The following is an 18337-nucleotide window of genomic DNA, read 5'->3' as shown; positions in this document are numbered from 1 at the left end:
ATTAATCTGAGATTTTCATCTTAATTCTGTGAGTTGGGCCCGAGGATGCTGAATATGATACAAAATGGCTTTAATTTTTTGGTATTAAGATTGCAAGAAGACTCCAACATAGGTACGGGGTGGCATGGGAGGAAAGGAATGTGAAAAGGCAGAGAAGACGTCCATGAATCATATAAACTCCACTCTGCCGGTGCGTGCTTGTACAATTCTGAAGGGGTGGGGGGAGAGAGAGAGGGGAGAGAGAAGAAGAAAATTCTGTTGATTGGTCTGATGTGGCTACATGATAGCAGGCTTTTTGCCATTATAGCTGAGATTATTTTGTCCCTCTATTTCAAATTCTCTGAAAACAAAGCTAGAAAAAAACATAGTAATAGCTAAAGAAATAAATTTCTGGCTTCCTAAACAGGCTTGCAAGATTGCATTCTTCACTTCCTGTCCCAACTTCCCATTTTCTGTTCTTGCATACTGTTATTTCCTTTTTTTCTTTGGTCATCACTGCATTGACCAACTCTGGAAAGAATTAATGACTGACACCTTTGTGCTTTGGGTCATTTTTGAGATGTCAAAAGCGTTAGTGTAGGAACCATACCATTAAGGTCTGAAATGATACACAACAGGAAAGATGAATGGTTAACATAATGGGCTTCAATATACAAATTCCACTCCTTATTTAGCCTGTTTGACTCTTTGAAAGCACCTAAAACTTTGTATGCCCAAAGTTCTGGGGGTCTCAGATTCTAAAGTAATAGAAGTTAAATAACTAACTTAATAGAGAGGCTTACTGGTATACACTTCTTTCTGCCTATAAAGCTGAAGATTATCTACCATCATATGATGAATTTGAGGGTGTTTCTAGGGTCAGTTTATCTCTATGGACGGCATCAGCCCTCTGTCACAAAGTGTAAATATGTAACTGGCTGATTTAAAATAAAGACACGAGAAATATTCTCAGATCTTTCTAAATTTGTGATATCTTACAGTTATTTTCCTTCTGTGCAAATAATGGAGATTTGCTAGTAACCTGAACTGTCTACAACGAAGGAAGAATTATCCTACGACCCAGTTTAGATTGGCATGTTTGGTAGTTGAGTTTGGAAAGCATCAGCAGCCCATCCAATCTACTTCTGTTATGCTTAGCTGTGGAACCACATTCAGGAATGGTCTAACTTACATACGAGCAGCCTCTGGACATCTGGGACATTACAAACTTGGCCATGCCTTCAGATAAGCCTGACAGGGACAACTAGTTAGTGACCTAGTTCTATATTGGCTGTTGAATAGTGGTGTAGACATGTATCTGGCTAATGTCTCACATGTCCTCCCAGCTTATCTTTCATTTGATGGTAGCAGGAAATAAAGTTGCAGCATTCTAGGAACTGGACGTATCAGATGGGCAGGGCACAGCTGACAGGATGTAAGACGACAGGAGTTTTTTTCTAAGACTGAGGCTGTTAGTCAATACATTCCGTTCCAGTGCCTCCAGACATCTCCTCTGTCCTTCTACAGGATATCTAGTTAAAACTCACTCCAAATCTAAACATTCTCTGCAACCTATGCTGAAATAGTTATTTGTTTCTTCTTTATCTTACTTCAAAAGCAGTAAACACTAAGAGGACCATTTTCATCTCTAATAGGGAGTAAATGAATATCCATATGACTAATGGCTGGGGACCTTCCTCTGTTACCTCCTGTTCAACGCAAAGAGCTCTTGCCCTAAGTGTACTGTAAGAGCATAACAATTGTATAATAAATTATAAATTATACTCCAGAGATTCTGCTACAGCCATCATAGTACTATGCCATCTAAGTGCTTTCCTGTAGCAGTTTTGCAAATTGGGCAAAATTTGCCATATGCATAAGCCATGGAGATTTGATCAGAAGGCAGAGGTGAAAAGGACGATGTTTTATTAGCCACAGTTCTGGTCCATGACTTGAAAGCCCCACAGAAAGCAAAATGGGAAAGTAAACTGAATTTTGGATATACTGCTTGAGCACAAAACTACAGAGACCAAGGAGTTTCCTGCTAGACAAAATGAAGCTGGCTCATTCATACCTTTCCTCTTCCTCTGGAAGTAACTGAAACGTGAGAACGTTTTTGGAACAAATGATTGCCTCTAACTCCTCCAAGTACAAAGAATCAGGAAAGTGTCGTTGCATGAAGAACCTAAAGAAAGTAAAAACCCAGCACTTACCAACCCTATTCACTTCACATTAGTAGTACAAAATTTTATTCATTCTATTCACTTTAGAATACCTGTTCAATTGTTCTCAACTTCCTGCCTTACTTCTCTCCCAAGCCCAGCAATTGCAAAATACTGATTACCAGAAAGGAAAACTAAGCAATAAAGGACAAGATCCTGGCAACCATGACTAGCCCAAGATTAGCAGATAGAGGAACTTCTCTCCAAAGTGAGGGATTGCTTTAAATTAGTCTGCTCCTGTTCTTGTTAGGGAACTGAAAAGAATTTCAAATTAAGAATAAAGCAAAAAGCTATAAAAATCAATATCCCAGTGGCTTTGTAATCAGATAACCTATTATGTGCTGAGGGCATTCTCTCCAGGCCTATAATGCCTGCTTACTCCCTTGGGCCACTGCCCTTCATGCTCTTCTGCATTCACAAATCTTCAGCTGTGAGGTCCTTGAGGATTTATTCTGCTCTATTTGCCAACAATCACACTTCCAGCATTTCTGCATTTCGTCATGATTGCAGAGCTGCCAGCAATGCAGTGACAGAAAACCAGGCCAGCTTTCTTCAGGACCCACTCTGACTGCCAGCCTCTGGGGGCTTTACAGCACATAACAGTGTCTGATCCTGTACATTCAGCAGAGGGAAAAGAAGATATTTCTTCAGAAGATATTTCCAAACAGCAGGACCTAACTGGATGCTCTGAACTGCCTGCTGGAGGAACTCTTCTATCTCACCTATGGGGACACCATACCCCCTAATTTAGACAGTTAACATAGGCAGTACGGTTATGCTCCATTATAACTGACATTAAAAGTACACACCAATTTTCTGTTGGAGCTCTGGGACCGCTTCAGCGTAGCTAAATACAAACTCATCCAGTATTTCCAAGCTATTTTATGGATAAAGATGTCACTCATGGCTGGCTCACTTGGAAAACACCACTGCAGGAGAAAGAAACACAACAGTGTTTGGGGTAAAACTTCCGTTTTTTGTTCTGTTTGTTGCCAGCTAGTGATATTCATGGGTGCTTTCAACCTCTGCTTTTGCGCCAGTGAGGGCAAAACCAGGCCCCCAGAACTGCAGCAGTGACTACTGTTCTTTCAAGAACATAGTGTATAGCTACAAACACCTGTGAAGTTCAGGGTATCCCTTCTAAAAGAGCGCATATCCCAAGAACACAGAAAAAAAGAATCGGCAGAATATAATGTTTTGCTTTTTTATATAGCTGCTTTTAACCCAAAGAGCTTTGCAAACTGTAACCATACACAGGAACTGTTTCAATAATACTACAACATACAACTACTTGATACCACACAAGGATTACCTAACACTGCGGGAGACCTCAGCCTTGATAAAAGTATTTACGTTATCGTAGTGAATGTTTAAGTTACAATACTGCTGAGAGATCTTGAGCAGCAGGCATGGAAGAAACAGCATGCCTGAGAGGGATTAGCAGGCAGACATGGAAACTGACTATCTCTTAAACCTTTCAAAGCCTGCCCAATCCTCTTAAGAGGAAAACTTTCTTTTGTGCCGAAACGCAAGAAATAAGCTCTTTCTAAGGGTGTCCGTTCAGTCATATTTGGCCAAAAAAGATAATGACATGATACTTGGGAATTTGGGTACAAGAAGAGACTGCCTTCCTGGAAGGTAACCAAGAATATAAAGGAGTGTGTGTCTTAGAAAGAAGAGCATTTGGGTAACATGAAGTTGGATTGTCATCTCTTACACTTATGCAACCCTATACAGATTCCATTGCTGCACCCATAGGACACTCCCTGTGCTCCAGGGCAGCTTCTATATAATCATTGGATTCTTCTGCATGGCCTTTCAAGGATAATTATTCAATGCAATGAATCCTCCAGCAAGCATGCAAAGAGACTGAAATGTCACCAAGGCGTGCTAAGCATTATGCCAACAGATATCCAGGAGCTGACTAGCTATGAAAGGGACATAGTGTGACTACTAGGCATATTTCCCTTAATGATTAGAATGCTAGTTTTTCTTTCAAACAATAATTGCCATGCATCATCTTCCCTCCCAGCCCAGACTCACCGAACATTTTCTCCACACTCAAAGGACATACAAGAGCAACTGGCCAGCTCGAAGCAGCCCTTCTTCCCTCCCTCAGCTCAGTGAGGCCATTTCCCAACTCCAAGAGGGTCACAGCCGCTTCCCTGGGCTCAGAGCTGAGAGGCAAGGCCTCCTTCCACCCTTCCTGCAGCCCTTCCTCAAACAATCCAGCTCCTGCATGCAAACCACCCTACAGCCGCCATCTTGAGGCACTACCTCAGCCTGTGAGGAAGTGCAGCAGGGCAAGATGGAGGCCCTCTTCACCAGCCAATCAGAAGTGTCTCAGAGCAACACCCATCCAATGAACACCCATGCTCAGACACCCCCACTTCCCTCAGCCAACCAGCTTCCACCACTCACCAGCAGCCAGGCCCCAAGGGCAGGCAGAGCAGTCCCCTCAGGCAGCGAGATGGCAGGATGGGGATGGAGGGGAAGATGAACACCAAGATGTCTGGGTCCTTCCCCACAGGGCAGAAGTGCAGCAGGCACACCCAGCCATCCCCCAAGGTGGAGGCAGAGCTGACCCCTGCTTTCACGGAGGGCGGGAAAGCTCGCTGGCCGCCTAGGCATTTCTCAGTGAGTGTTAAAACCGCCGCCTGCCCTCAGCGTTCTCTCCTCACCACTCTGTGTCACTGCTGCCACTTGACTGAAAAGAGCAGAACGTCTGAAAAACTGAGCCAAAGCTTGTTCTCGGTTTATAAATTTTTATTAGCTGGATAGTGTACACAGTACTTACAATTGCATCTATTAAAGACCAAAATACACTTGAAAAAATGCATCATATAAAAAAAATTATAAACTTTTAACTATATACAAACTTTGCCTTACATTATGTTAATCTCAGTACCCTCCCACACCCATTCAGAAAGAAAAGATTTTCTTTTTTCCCCCCTCTTTTTAACATGCAAGGCCTTAAAGCCATTTAGCATCACTTGAGGACCGTTTTCCACATCCCATTTTTTACACTCATATAAAACTGGTTTTTGATCGGTTCGCTGCTCCAGTGCTCTCTGGGTCAATCGACCACGTTTCTCCTTCTCCCCAAGCCTCTTCTTTTATCCTCACCCACTCTTTTATGCACTCCCAAAGTGGAGTTTTTGCTCAAGTGTAGCCAATCCACAAAGAATTCTCATTTAATTACTAGCGAGATTTGAACTTGATGATGTCTCCAATTTAACAAATTTACCCAGGAAAAGAAAGCAGATTTTTTTGGTAGCATGGTGTTGACCGATAACTCCAATCTCACCAAGCAAACACTACTTTTAGAAGTGAATACACATAACCCAAAGCAAATGAAAAATATGATAGTAGCACTCAGGCTTTCACATCACTATTTAAAGTATTAACGATAAGACTTCCTATATAACACAAATCCATAGGTCTTAATACACATTCTACAACAACAGATCAGAGAACCTATATATGAAGGGCTTATTGGGAAAAAGTTCTAGCTGTTTTGAAGAAGTTTACAAGTTCTTTAAGAAAAGAAGTAATTACTCATTAAAAAAAATACCTATGTCAGAGCAATAATCTTGCTTCCCTAACTTCCAACTCTCAGAGGGGGTTCTCCAGAGATTAGCCATCAGTTGAAGAGCAGAAATGTTATGGAGAGGCTGTCTTACTCCAGCACAGAAATATTCCTCCAGCACAGAAATATTCCACTGACAAAATGTACAGATGATCTAAAAAAATATTTACAATAATGCTGCAAATTCAACTAAAGCAAATATTTTGTTATTCCTTCACTAAAAGAGAGCTACATATTTCCTGAAATGGGTGACCTCACAAGAAATGCTAGGTGAGGATTTCATAGTTGCCAACTGAAGAAAATAAGCACCATGCTCTAATTGGCCAAGTATTTTAAGGCGGAAGCAACCAAAGGCACCAAAGATGCCATCAATGCAATGGAGGTAAACAAATACCTTTTGAATCATTAGAAAAAAATCCTAATGTAAGATTTGTGAGCAGAGCGTTAGATTACTAATATAATTTAAGACAAAATCAAAAGAAAGAAGATTTATTTGCACGTCAAGAACGAGGCCACCTCCTCCCATAGCTGCAGGTGCCACTGTGTGTCAAACAGTTTTTTTCTCAGCTTCAGTTCACCATGTCAGCTGTGGTAAGGGTAAGAACATGGAACTAAAAAGTCAGAAAAAACCCCATGAACTGAACTCCATTTAGAAAATCCAGCTGCCTAACTACAAATACCAAATCTGCATTTCTTCTTTGTTCTTTCACTGGCTACATACCTCCACAGATGGCTGACCTAAACATTGTCATCCTTAGTATCTAGACAGGCATACTCTTCCTCCAAGACTGCCTGCTGGCAATGTAGAATCTAACATTTCTCTTCCCTCCTCTTGCATTCCTTCCCATCTTCTCATACTCTTAAGCCTAGTATTTTTCTCTTTTATCCAAAGTAAACAGAATTTTCAAGGCTCTGTCTTTTTGTAGCCTCCCACTCTTCTACAACTTGGTAATTTGTCCTCCATTTTGCATTTAGTCATAAGCTTTCAGTAAATGGGGAAAACATAGGAGGGAGATAATATACATTGTATTTTTCAAGTTTCATTTACTTTTTTTGTCACTTGAAAACAGAGTTCACTGAATTTAAACCAGTCTCTCACATCCTTGGATGCCTTCCTCCAAAACACCCCACCCTCTGCTACTTTACCTATTCAGGTTCATAATCACCTCCCTCAGTAACAATGGCTGGCAATATTTCCAATCCCATGCTTAACTGCCGTGATGCAGTTTTATATTTTACAGAACACAAAAATTGGAAGAGATGGGACTATAGCATGCAGGTGATACACAGAGAGCCTGTAAAACTCATTCAAGATGGGAGGAGACAGGCATGCAAAGACCCAAGTATCACCTGTTAAAATGCTTATGAAGTACAGCTTCCATCACCAAATTTCAAATCGGTAAGAATGGAGCACGCTTAAAATCTGTAATGAGTGGAATTAAAGATAAAGATCTGTTTTATCGAGATAGTCAGCCAGAAGCCAGCTACAGGTCATGAAAAAATCCTTTTTTTAAAATGTAAGTACTCCTCCTTCGTTAAATGCCCCTTTTTTTTTTATTATTTAAAGAGGCTAGTCTATAAAAAGCCCAAAAGTTCATCAATATCTGCCTTCATTTGTTTAACAGTCCTTCAGTTACATCAGGATGAGCTGAGTTGAGTTGCCCTATGCTTCTGCTGTCATGAAACAATCCCTCACTCTGTGTAGAATGAGAGAACTGTAGAACTGATTTAGAACAGACATCAAGAAACACCATCACAAAGATGGTCAGTGCTATCACTCTGAGATTGCATATTTTATGTCTTTTGGAGGAACCATGCACTGGACTGGCAAGTTAGAAGGAAGATTAAAAAAAGAAATCCTTTGGAAGAGACTCACTTAGACGTTTTAATCCTTTTTATACTAGCATCCAGTTTTCTTCCAAAGCAACAACCACTGGCAATAAACATATCAAAAAACATCAAGAGATTGCTTTTACTATTTAAATCCTTATCCCCACATCACCCTCTCCCCTCTTACTTCTTGGAACGGATACACAATGTATCAAGTCCTGTAATAATCTTGAAATATTTCTATCATTGTGACTGGATGGATGAACTTTTCCCAGAGAAGAGCTTGCTGTTTACGTATTTTACAAGGTGGAACTTAAAAGAACCCCCTTCAGTTTCTGCCAGTTTCAGAAGTGCAGATGCAACAACAGGGAACAGTTCAGTTGACAATAAAGTCCAAAGGCATAAGGAGTGGATGTAAATAACAAGTCTCTGCTGGGAAAACAAAGTACTGTGGTGTAGCCATGTCAGTGCTGGTTGCTATAAACTGGATGATGTCTCTGTACAGACGGGCCGTAACTCCAAGAGGTCTTTGCTGGCCCTGCTTCAGCATGCCAGAGTTATTGCTGATCACTGAGTCAGTGGCACACTCTCACCCATGGCCAATCTTAATGCAAGAGATATTTAAAAGAAAAAAAACAAATGGCATGAGCAGTCAGACTCTGAAATCCCTGCGCTGGATCAGAAGAGCATACCAAGAAAGTCGTTAAGTTTCTATTTGTTGAGTCAACTGCAGTTAAAATCTTGACCACATACTGAAAACGTGGTGCTTGTTCTGTAGAAAAGGATAGGCTGTGATATGGCGATTGTCCCATTGAAAGACTCGCTTGATACACTGGAAAGGTAGGACAGACTTGCAGAAGGGACAGGAATTCTATTCAGTTATTTTTTTTTCTTTAAGCAGTGGTTAGGAGACTCTGATCATCTGTGTCATTGCTTCTTCATTGGCCTGAGTTGGATCCTACAGATTCAAAATACATATCATGTTGTAACGTCAACATTTTTCCGTAACAGCAGAGAGAATCACGCACAACTCTATCAAGAGGAGATACTCCTGCCCCCTCCCTGGGTCTCTAAACATGTCATATTTTTCCTGGGTTTTACAGGCCAGTGTAAGAGAATGGGATATATAAATCCTAATAGTTCCTAGTAATGTGCTGTTTCTGGTAATAGGGAAGACCTAGTCTAATATTTTGGAAGGATTCCACTTCAGAATAAGAAATATTCTTCCGCTAAAGCCACAGGAGTGCTTTAAAGCACTAATCAACAACAGAATTTGCTAATTCTACTCTGCTGTATCCCTTCCTTTGAAAGGCTGTCTTGCACTTTTAATGTAAATCAGTGTGCAGCTAAGAATCAGATATTCACATTTTTTAATTTTCCATCAGATATAAGATAAGGTGTCTCTACCTTTAACTCACGTCCTAAAAAAATACTTCTGGTATTCAACCAGAAAGGCTGCAAAGACTGTATTTCTTAGGACAAACAAATATAAGCATTCTCTGTAAAACAAAGTGAATACATTTCTATCAATATTACTATAATTTAATTACTCAAGGCAAATAGACACTTGCTCTCTACCAGAAGTGAGACAGGTTTCTTTACAATGCCTGAAACATAAATTCAAAGCAGAGAGGGACAAAGGTCAGCAGCCTAGCCCAAAGAAGAACAAACAGAACAGTACAAAGACACCTCTGAAGTGTATTCTGAAGAACCGAAAGTGGCAGCTGTCCAAAGAACACAAAATCCTACTTACCTGCATATGAGGGCTGTCTTTTTCCTTTGGTGAGAAGAAACGTCCACCTTCTCCCCGCTTCCTGGCCATGGCATGACGATGCCGAGATTCATGCAAGTATTTCTGCAAAAATATGAACGAGTTAATGAGAGACCAGCCTACTATTTCTAGTTCAGTACTTTCAGTAGGGGAAATTCCTGACCACTAGAAAAACCTACCCAGTCCCCATCCTTTCCCCTTCCCCAAAGATAAAGTGTTTACAGTAAATGCCCATTTGCAATACAGCTACATACACATATTCAAAAATTAAAAACATGCAAAGGAAGCAGGACTGCCACCAAGGGACTTAAAAAAATTACTGTGATGTAGCATTGTATGAACAAAAAAAACAAAAACAAAAAAAAAAATTGAAGAACACTAAGATTCCAGTCCTCATTTTCCAGCACAGGTGGTCTTCTGTGCCTTTCTCATAGAGCAACCCTGTATTAGATCTGAGTTATATTCTCACCCTTCTTTCTTTGGGAATTTTGCCCTCTGCTTCAAGCTTAGCACGTGCCTGCCTCCTCTTAAGGATTCGGTGATACTGCTTGGCATTTACATAGAGGGGCTCTTCTTCCAGCATTTCTGCTCCAGGCAAAGGTATTCTCTGGATAGCTGGTACTGATCCAGCTCCAGGTACCATCTGTGCAGAGAAGAATATGTTTTTAGTACTTGCAGTGCAGAACAAAGTGAATGCAAAAAAGTAATTAAAAAAAAAAGTTAAAATGGAAAGTGTTTGGGTTTTGTTCAGATAATGCACCTACTTAAATTGAAAGGAGTAATAAAGTTGTTCTCAAACTGCAGAACAAATTTAAACAAATCAATTACATATCAGTTCAATTGTTTTTTTTTCTGATAATGGTAAAATTTCAATACAATATACAATTCTATGAACATGTTACTGTTACTGCTTCTTGTACAATTAAGCACATAGGACATGCCCATCGCTTCCCTTTCTTTTTTGTTATCACTTACTTAATTTATTATGATACATTTCAGAGCATTTCTTAAGCAAATATTACTTGTAGAGCTGCTGACATCTAGTGGGGACGAACAATAAAATTCACGTTAAAAGGCATCACACTACAAAGAAATAAGAATTGGCAGAAAAAGCCCTCTTATGAATCAGAAAAACAAATACTAAGGGATCCTCAAGAAAAGCAATAGTTGATTAAATGTTTTTAAATCTCTACTTATCAGTTAACAGCTTATTTTGAATTTCAGTTTCTAGATTTCTGATCTCAATGATCTGCTGTGGGAGAAAGAAAGTACAGAATACATAGATCGCAATAGGACACAGGCCATTAAAACCGAAAACTTACATTGTTTAAAACTTTAAACTTATCATAGCTACTGAGAAAACTGATTGTATTGAAGTGACGCAAATCTCAGACAACAGTTTGTACAGACATCTTAAACCTCAACCTTTAAAAAAGATCAATGGAAAGTTAAATACATACCATAACCATTCCACCTGAATTGACAACATTTCCAGCAACTGGCAGCGTCACTGTGACAGTCCCTTGCCCACTGCTGGTTGTATTGGTGTTGGCTCCCGTTTGGACAATTTGCGCTCCAGCCAAACTGGCTGCTGGAATGGTGATCATGCCTGTAACAGGGACTGTAACTTTAAGAAAATAAAATACAAAACAAAAAAAAAAAAACCAAAGACACGCACACAAAAAGAAGGGAACACCATTAGTCCCACTTCTGTTTTTTACTCATTCATCCTTCCATAACATGCAAAAAGATTTAGAAAACCATTGCAAGTTATTAACTAAATTCCATTACCTGCTCCTCATACTTCCTATTTTTTGCATTTGTATCTGCACAGTAATCCCAGTGTCAGATAAAAGATCATGTATTCTAAGGTGTAAAAGCAAACTTAAGTGTTTCTATTCCAATAGCCCTTGCCAAAGAAAAGAGCCATGTTTTATTTTTCTGGGGAAAGAACCACAGGCTGAGTTCCTGTACAACATCATAAACATCTCTTCTTCCATTCACTAGGCCAACAATTCATATCACAGCACTCATAGCACTACTAGCATTGCAACTCAATGTTTTCTTTCACAATTATTACATGGCAATAAAAAAACTATCAAAGAGATATTAAGAAGTCCTGACTCTTTTCACACCAAAGCTCATACCTTGTTGGAGAATGGTTCCATCAGCATTAACTGGCTGATAGACTATGGTCTGGCCTTCAGCTGCTTGTGCTACCTGTTGTCCTTGAACTGCTATTTGTTGCTGGGTCTAAACAAAACAAAGAACACAATAACTTTACAAATTGCATTTTTTTCAAATTTTACAATTCCTGAATTAACACATGGTGCTTAAGGTGTTTCAGGCATCTATTTCTTTTGCTTTATTACCAGCATCAAGAAATAGGATGGAGCACAAACCAATTGAACTGTAGATAAAATACCTAAAGCACATATAACATACTTTTTCTAACAGTGTAGTACTTAATATTGAAAGAAACAAGTTCTAGGTTTCCTGTCTCACTATGAATATGTTAAAGGAAGAACTATTCTGTGCAGAAATTTAATTCTGGTCCTAAACAAAAGAATCAGTGGAAAACCCAGGTATGACTAGACTAGTTCACAACATGGCGCAAGTATGAAATTAGCAATACTTCATGTTTCCAAATTTCAACTAATAGACAAAAACAACCATGAACCAATAAAATACAGAAACACAATGGATAAAAACATGCAATCTATTTATTCTGCCCCAGAGTTATGTATGAAAACACTACAAAAATATGAAATTTATTCTCAAGTTCTCCTCAATATTAATAATTCCTCTTTTTTTTTTTTTTCCTCCTTTTTTTACTTAACCACACCTTAAGTCATTTGTCAAGTTTCTCTTCCTATTTCTCTCAAGAAAACCCTTTCATGCTGGTGCAGTTACCTGTGTCTGGCCAGCAGTAACTGCAGTCTGTGGCTGCTGTATAATGATCTGCTGGGTCTGGCCCTGCTGCCCCTGTACCTGCACAGCCTGCCCACCTTGAATCTGAATCTGACCTGGCTGGACCAACTGAATCTGTGGAAGAAAGAGTCAGAAAGGAACATTAACTATGCCTCTTATTTCTCCCTCCTTGGCCTCAGCATTACCAAATCATCTCTGAGGATGATTTACTGTTGCAAAGTAAAAGAAAGCACTGATTCTTCTCTTTTTCCACTTTCAAATGAAGAGTTTTTATTTATTCCTCCCTGTGACACAGCCGTCACAACCATATAGAAGAGAGGAAACATAACATGCTAGTGTCATTATGCCCTAGCAGTTCTCCACTGCTTACATGATAAAACCGTCAAAAGAAATAAATTATTCACATGAAACTAGGAATAGTAATACTCAGGTGAAAGAAAAAAAGAGGACTAAGATTTAAGATATCTATAGTGTTAATTATCCAGCATACAGAAGTACTCCTGGATATATATAAAAGTTGTCTTCAGCTTTGCAGAGAAGTCTTTCCACCACTGTGGAACATTTCTTAGATTAGAAAAGAGGAACTGGAATATGGTTTGAAGCTTGTGCTTAAAAACCCAGTTATGGATTTTCCTCCAACAACCAGACTGTAAAGAACCTAACACAAAATACATTGTTTTTCAACAAAAGAAATTTTAAATAAACACTAAATAAACCTCTCAACACACCGAGACATCATGTGCCTTCCTGGACTGTGCTGAACTGGATTCCTAAATCCCATTCTCAAATCACTAGAACACTTTCATTATGCCACTGTTACAGTTCTTCCCTTTGCTTTTGAGGAACATACTTTGAGCACCTGTTTAAATTTAAAAACTGTCTTTTAGACAAATATTTCAAAATAATTGCTTCTAATGAAATCCATCTTCTATACCTTCTACAATATTACCTTCTGTGCAATGCGAATGTTTAAATTCACCGTCAGCCATCACATATTAGATGAACTCAAGCACAAGAGTTATTTTCAAGAAGCTTTCTTAAATTAAAAAAAAAAAAAAAAAAAAATCCTCTTTCTGAGCCATAAATTGAGTAGGCACCAGATCACCAACTATACTGCAAGGGCCAGTTAAAATAAAAATCAAAAAAAAAAAACCAAAAAACCCCAAACCAACTCCAGCTGTATTTTAATGGACTTCATTTAAAAGGTTTGCACCATCCCATAAAATACAAAAATCAAATACACAAAGAATTTTCATTGCATTCTTAACACGCAGCTCACTGCCAGATCCATAGCTGGAGAACAACCATCTTTGCCCAGTTTATTTTAAGAGTGCTGAGGCAAACGTACTGTCTGACAAGGTGAGAACATCAAAGTTCATTCTCTGCAATTTATCTTAAATAAAATTAGGGTTATCTCACCTGCTGCAGTCCCTGTGTTCCAGAAACCGGGACTTGCATGATTGTCTGGCCCTGACCCCCAGGTACAGCCTGCACCATGATCGGCTGGCCAGTTGATGTGATCAGCTGACCTCCGCTTACTTGTACCATTAGTGGTTGACCCTGGACCTAGGAAACAGGAGAAAAAACAAACAGAACAATGAAAAAGTCTGGTGACGTGCAGCCAGAAACTGAAGTGGCTACCACATGAGGCTAAATGCTTACCTATTTTAATGCGGTGACCAGAGAACCTGAGCAACAGCCACTAACCCGGGTTCATAATCAGCATCAAATATCTTTAGTTTCTAAAACTTTTTCCATGATGTGCTACTGGATTTAGTAAATTATCTTTTTTTGTTGCAGTCTAACCAAAACTTGCAAGTCTAATTGCAATAAAGCATGAAAAGCATGGCTAAATTTTCCAGACACAATAACTATCTTCATGCACAGCCCGAAAGCAAAGTGTAATAAAAGAAACTTAATTATCCACATCACTATTACTAATCTTTAATTGGGGTTCCTAATGAGAAAAAGCTCTAAATAAGCTATTCTGAGAGAGAGATTCTGAGGTAGCTTCAACCCTCTCCAACTACGTGCTTACAAGATTTCCATTTCCTAACTGATATATAGCATGGGACGTTCTTAGAGAATCTTTTCATGGTTATTAAGTGAAATTATAAATATAACTACACAAAATGTAGTTCAGGAAGGAAGAGTGAAAGAAAATAAGCAGCAGCCGCTTCTTGGCCAAATAAGGCTTACAGCGGATTTATAAATTCCGCATAGGAGTCTCTGGACTCTTGAACCAGGTATGTCTCTGGTCACTAGGAAAAAGGCCAATGAAAAGAAAAGCAAGGGGAAAACCTCTCTGTTTAAATGCCCTTACCTGCTAAGTCCCCAAACTCCCCAAAATATATCTTAGGAAATACCATACCTCCACGGCTTAAATGTGAAATGAGTCTTATGAACTAGGTAATCACACTTTAGCATGCTCTGAGTTGTTTAGAAACGAGCAACACAACATGATAAAAAGTCAACAAGTTCTTGGGTTTTCTACCCGTAAATTGCAAGAATATGCAATAGCGAATGCTCACTCTTCAACCACTGTAGAATACCAGACTAAACATCAGTACAGATTTTCAGCACATAGTGAACTACCTAAAAAAAGCTTCACTTTGCATAGTTCAAATACCTTAGTGAATTATATGCTAACCCATCTGCGGAAACAACCACAGTTGTACCTCAGTGATCAATGCCCTACATAGAGTATTGTGACTTTACAGATCACCTACTACCCTTGCGACACTGTTCTGTTCCTCAACCTTGTAACTATCGCATACAAGTCCCTAACAGAAATCGGTAGTACTTGTTTTGAATTACAACACAGAGAGAGAGAGATAAGCATGCTCATGTCAGCCACAGAGAAGCACAGTCAGCAATACAATATCCAATAAGCAGAAAGAAAAATTATACATTCCAGGATTCTTGTTAATGTATTACAGCAAAAAAAAAAAAAAAAAAAAAAAAAAAGAGGTGGGGGGCGCACATGACGACGACCAGGAGGCCACAGTGACCCAAGCAATTCAAGTCAGCCAGCTTTTCATATTTTAATTCTGAACATAAAAAATGCTGTGTTCAACTTTACACCTGGCAAGACCATTCTAGCCTCTTGGAACTCGCCTCCTCTGAAGAATTAAAAAACAAACAAAACCATAATACTGAGTGAACAATGCACTACTAAACTGCTACAGCTCTCCAGGGTTTATCAACTCCTTTAAAAACCTCCTACGTGAGCTAATGAAATGAAGTTTGCAAGACAGAAAATACTTCACATGGAAACAAATCAGGGTTTGAAATAACCTTGCGTTTCTTTCCAATTTGTGATGTATTTACTTTTAGGATCCATATTTCTCCCGGGTTTCCCTGTGTTGTTTACACGTAAATAAGAAATTGGATCTCTCCATCCCAGACAGGCCAATATTGTCCCCAGGTGCCCTTTTTAATCACAAGTGAAAAAGTTTCACTCTTCAAGCTCATGGGTCATCTACCACCTCTCTGTCTTCCCTTCATGTAGTGAAGACACAGGACGACTCACAGTGGATATCAGAAATCTAATCTCCTTGAAGCTACAAGAAAACTTTGGGTTATATCTCTTGACTGTTACTTCCTCATCTTGCTGTTTTTTCCTTTTCAATTTTTAGCAGGAATTCATGAATGCATCAGGGTTTCTGGCATGCACCTGAGATCCAAAAAAAAGCTATAATCCCATGCTCTTCATGGAAAACCCTACAGCTAGCATAAAGCATAGATGCTACTGCTAACACATTTTCCTGTTCCTATTTCAAACCCTGGAAAAAACACAGCATTAGATATGTGGCGATGGTGAGAGTCATGCAGTGCTCACAAACACAATTAGAGAGATCACCACTACCTGGAGGGTCTGGACTTGCTGGCCTGAGGCGGATGCCACCTGGGCCTCAGTCTGCAACTGGACAGCAGTGACACCACCCTGCTGCTGGGAATAGGAACAGGAATAGCTTGAAACATGGAAATGCACAGCTCTGACAAGAGACAACGACACTTTGCTGGAAGAGGGTGAATTTAAAATTCATACACACTGCTCTTGGAACATAAGGAATGTGAATACGTTTAGCAAACCTAAGAATGGAATACCAACAAAACTGCATATGATACTGACAGGCTTCAATATCCCAAACAAAAATCACTTACAAAGAACATGAGAGATTATTTTGCAGAATTTAAAATCTCAGCTTCAATGGTTTAGACTGCTACCTTTCTGCTTAATGTTTCCTTTCACTGCCCAGGTTTCTTACTGTGAAGGGGTTCCAGATTTTTGTCAGACTTGTTAGTTAAAATAACGGCCATAAATTCCTTTCTGCACAGAACAGCAGCACACATGACTATAGTCTAAGCTTCATCTATGTCACACCTGCATCAATGTCTTCCCACCACTGACCTTGAAGGACAATCTTAAGAGGTTGCAAGAGCAGTTAAATCTAAAAGCCTTTTCTATCTTTAGCCTCTTTAGTAAGAGTCCCAAAATAATCTGTGTTAACTGTTAGCATTTGGGAGATGAAGGACATCTCTCTATTAAAAGCTGTACTACAACAAGCCTGTTAAAAAAATTATTATAGAAAAACATTTCATGTCAAATACAACACAGGCTTTAAGAGCATGTACTAAAAATGAAACAAGCCCAGCTATTTTTTTACCTCCCTTTTACCTACGAAGTGTCAATAAAACCAACTATATCTTTGGTTATCTGCTGGAAGCAGGTATTTTTGATAATTCTTAATATATAATTTTTTGACTGAAAAAGTCAACTTCAGCTAAATTCAATGGAAGAAGCTGGTCCCTGCTATCAAACACTCAAATAGGCTGATGACAAAGCAAAGCATACCTCACTGAAAACATAATCCAGTGGCTCGTTCATTTGCATGACAAACTAAGAAACTCCTCTTGCCTTGAACTAGAACAAACAAAAGCTGCAACAAAAATTCAGCACCAGCACAGCTCATCTGAAAATGCATTACTGTATCTGAATGGGCGAAGCTTAACAACAGTAAAAATCTGTAAGCCCTTAAAAAAACCCAGCCCTACTCATCTGCACATTATAACAGGAACTAGAAACTTAGTTCTGGAATGGATGAATTCATCCAAAGCTACATGTTTTGTTGCAATTGCTGTACTGTGTGTTCGTTGTGATCCACCTGTAGTTCTAAAACAAAGGATCTCAATAAATACTTCTTTTGAGAAAGCTGGAGAAAGCGTCTATGGGCTTAAACAAAACCTATTTCAATTTTGGTGGGAATCTACATTGCTCCTTTTGGACAACTGACTGTATTAATATTCTGTTTCTTCCATTTTCAGAGAGGATTTGTTACTTTCCTCATGTCACTACCAGTTTGCACACTCCCTACTACACTGAAATTTGGTAACTTGTATCCCTGGAATTTTGCTAATTAAATTTTATAATAAGTATTTTTTTAAAACCGTATTTACTCGGACTTCAAGTCAAGTCAGATCACTGACCACTGATCAGGTGACAGACATCAGGTAAACACATATCCAGACAGTATCATGAAGCATCTTGCTGGTTCTGTGAAACTCTGGTAAGTACAAAAAGATTTGTAACTCAGCAGTGGCAATGCCAGCTCACCCGTTACCACTTTCCATACCTGCTGCTGAATCTGTCCAGCCTGCACAACGATCTGTTCTGTGGAACTGTTACTATTCGCTGTGTACTGCTCCATAGCGCTTCCGTTCCAATACGGTAAAAGGCACACCTCAGTCTGTGTATCTGGCAAGACAAGTTAAAAAAGCATGTGATTATTGTCCCAAGGTTTGAAGATTAGTATTATCTTACAATAGCTGAAAAGCAAACCATCTACTGACATTGAGGTCAGAATCACACAGTAAGAGCCACTGTTTAATCAAGGACCTACCTCTTTCATAATGTCACCTTACTTTCATTGAGTAGCAAAACTAGAATTGTAATTTCAAGAACACATAACTCGATTGAGAAGCAAAAAGTATCTCAATCTCAATTCTGTCATT

The 18337-nt window shown here is 39.2% G+C and overlaps 1 protein-coding gene across 6 annotated transcripts; it reads right to left on the bottom strand.

Annotated features, from left to right (window-relative positions):
• Positions 1 to 7884: 7884 nt before the first annotated feature.
• NFYA (nuclear transcription factor Y, alpha) lies at positions 7885 to 18073 on the bottom strand. Of its 6 annotated transcripts, none has more exons than XM_009577316.1 (9): positions 17959 to 18041; positions 16188 to 16271; positions 13742 to 13888; positions 12305 to 12436; positions 11539 to 11644; positions 10852 to 11018; positions 9861 to 10034; positions 9374 to 9475; positions 7885 to 8578 (listed from the first exon to the last, which is right to left on the bottom strand). In XM_009577316.1, exons 1-9 carry the CDS (start codon positions 18031 to 18033, stop codon positions 8525 to 8527), a joined length of 1041 nt encoding a protein of 346 aa, XP_009575611.1. In that variant the 5' UTR covers positions 18034 to 18041; the 3' UTR covers positions 7885 to 8524. The 6 variants fall into 6 exon arrangements, with proteins under 6 accessions (XP_009575611.1, XP_009575603.1, XP_009575619.1 ...); XM_009577308.1 differs by having other exon boundaries at positions 16188 to 16274; positions 17959 to 18033; XM_009577324.1 differs by lacking the exon at positions 16188 to 16271 and having other exon boundaries at positions 17959 to 18033.
• Positions 18074 to 18337: the final 264 nt, after the last annotated feature.

The sequence above is a fragment of the Fulmarus glacialis genome, unplaced genomic scaffold (genome assembly GCF_000690835.1).
Source record: "Fulmarus glacialis isolate BGI_N327 unplaced genomic scaffold, ASM69083v1 scaffold1770, whole genome shotgun sequence".
Classification (NCBI taxonomy): domain Eukaryota; kingdom Metazoa; phylum Chordata; class Aves; order Procellariiformes; family Procellariidae; genus Fulmarus; species Fulmarus glacialis.
Note: the sequence above shows the minus strand (reverse complement) of the source record. Positions and strands in the feature narration are given on the sequence as shown.

Excerpts from the sequence above, each read along its gene's own strand:
- NFYA (XM_009577308.1), bottom strand. The coding sequence starts at position 18,033 with ATGGAGCAGTACACAGCGAATAGTAACAGTTCCACAGAACAGATCGTT. Across the intron at positions 12,437-13,741 it reads GAACACAGGGACTGCAGCAG|ATTCAGTTGGTCCAGCCAGG; the intron begins GTGAGATAACCC and ends TTTCTTCCACAG. Across the intron at positions 8,579-9,373 it reads AAGACAGCCCTCATATGCAG|GATCCAACTCAGGCCAATGA; the intron begins GTAAGTAGGATT and ends TTGAATCTGTAG.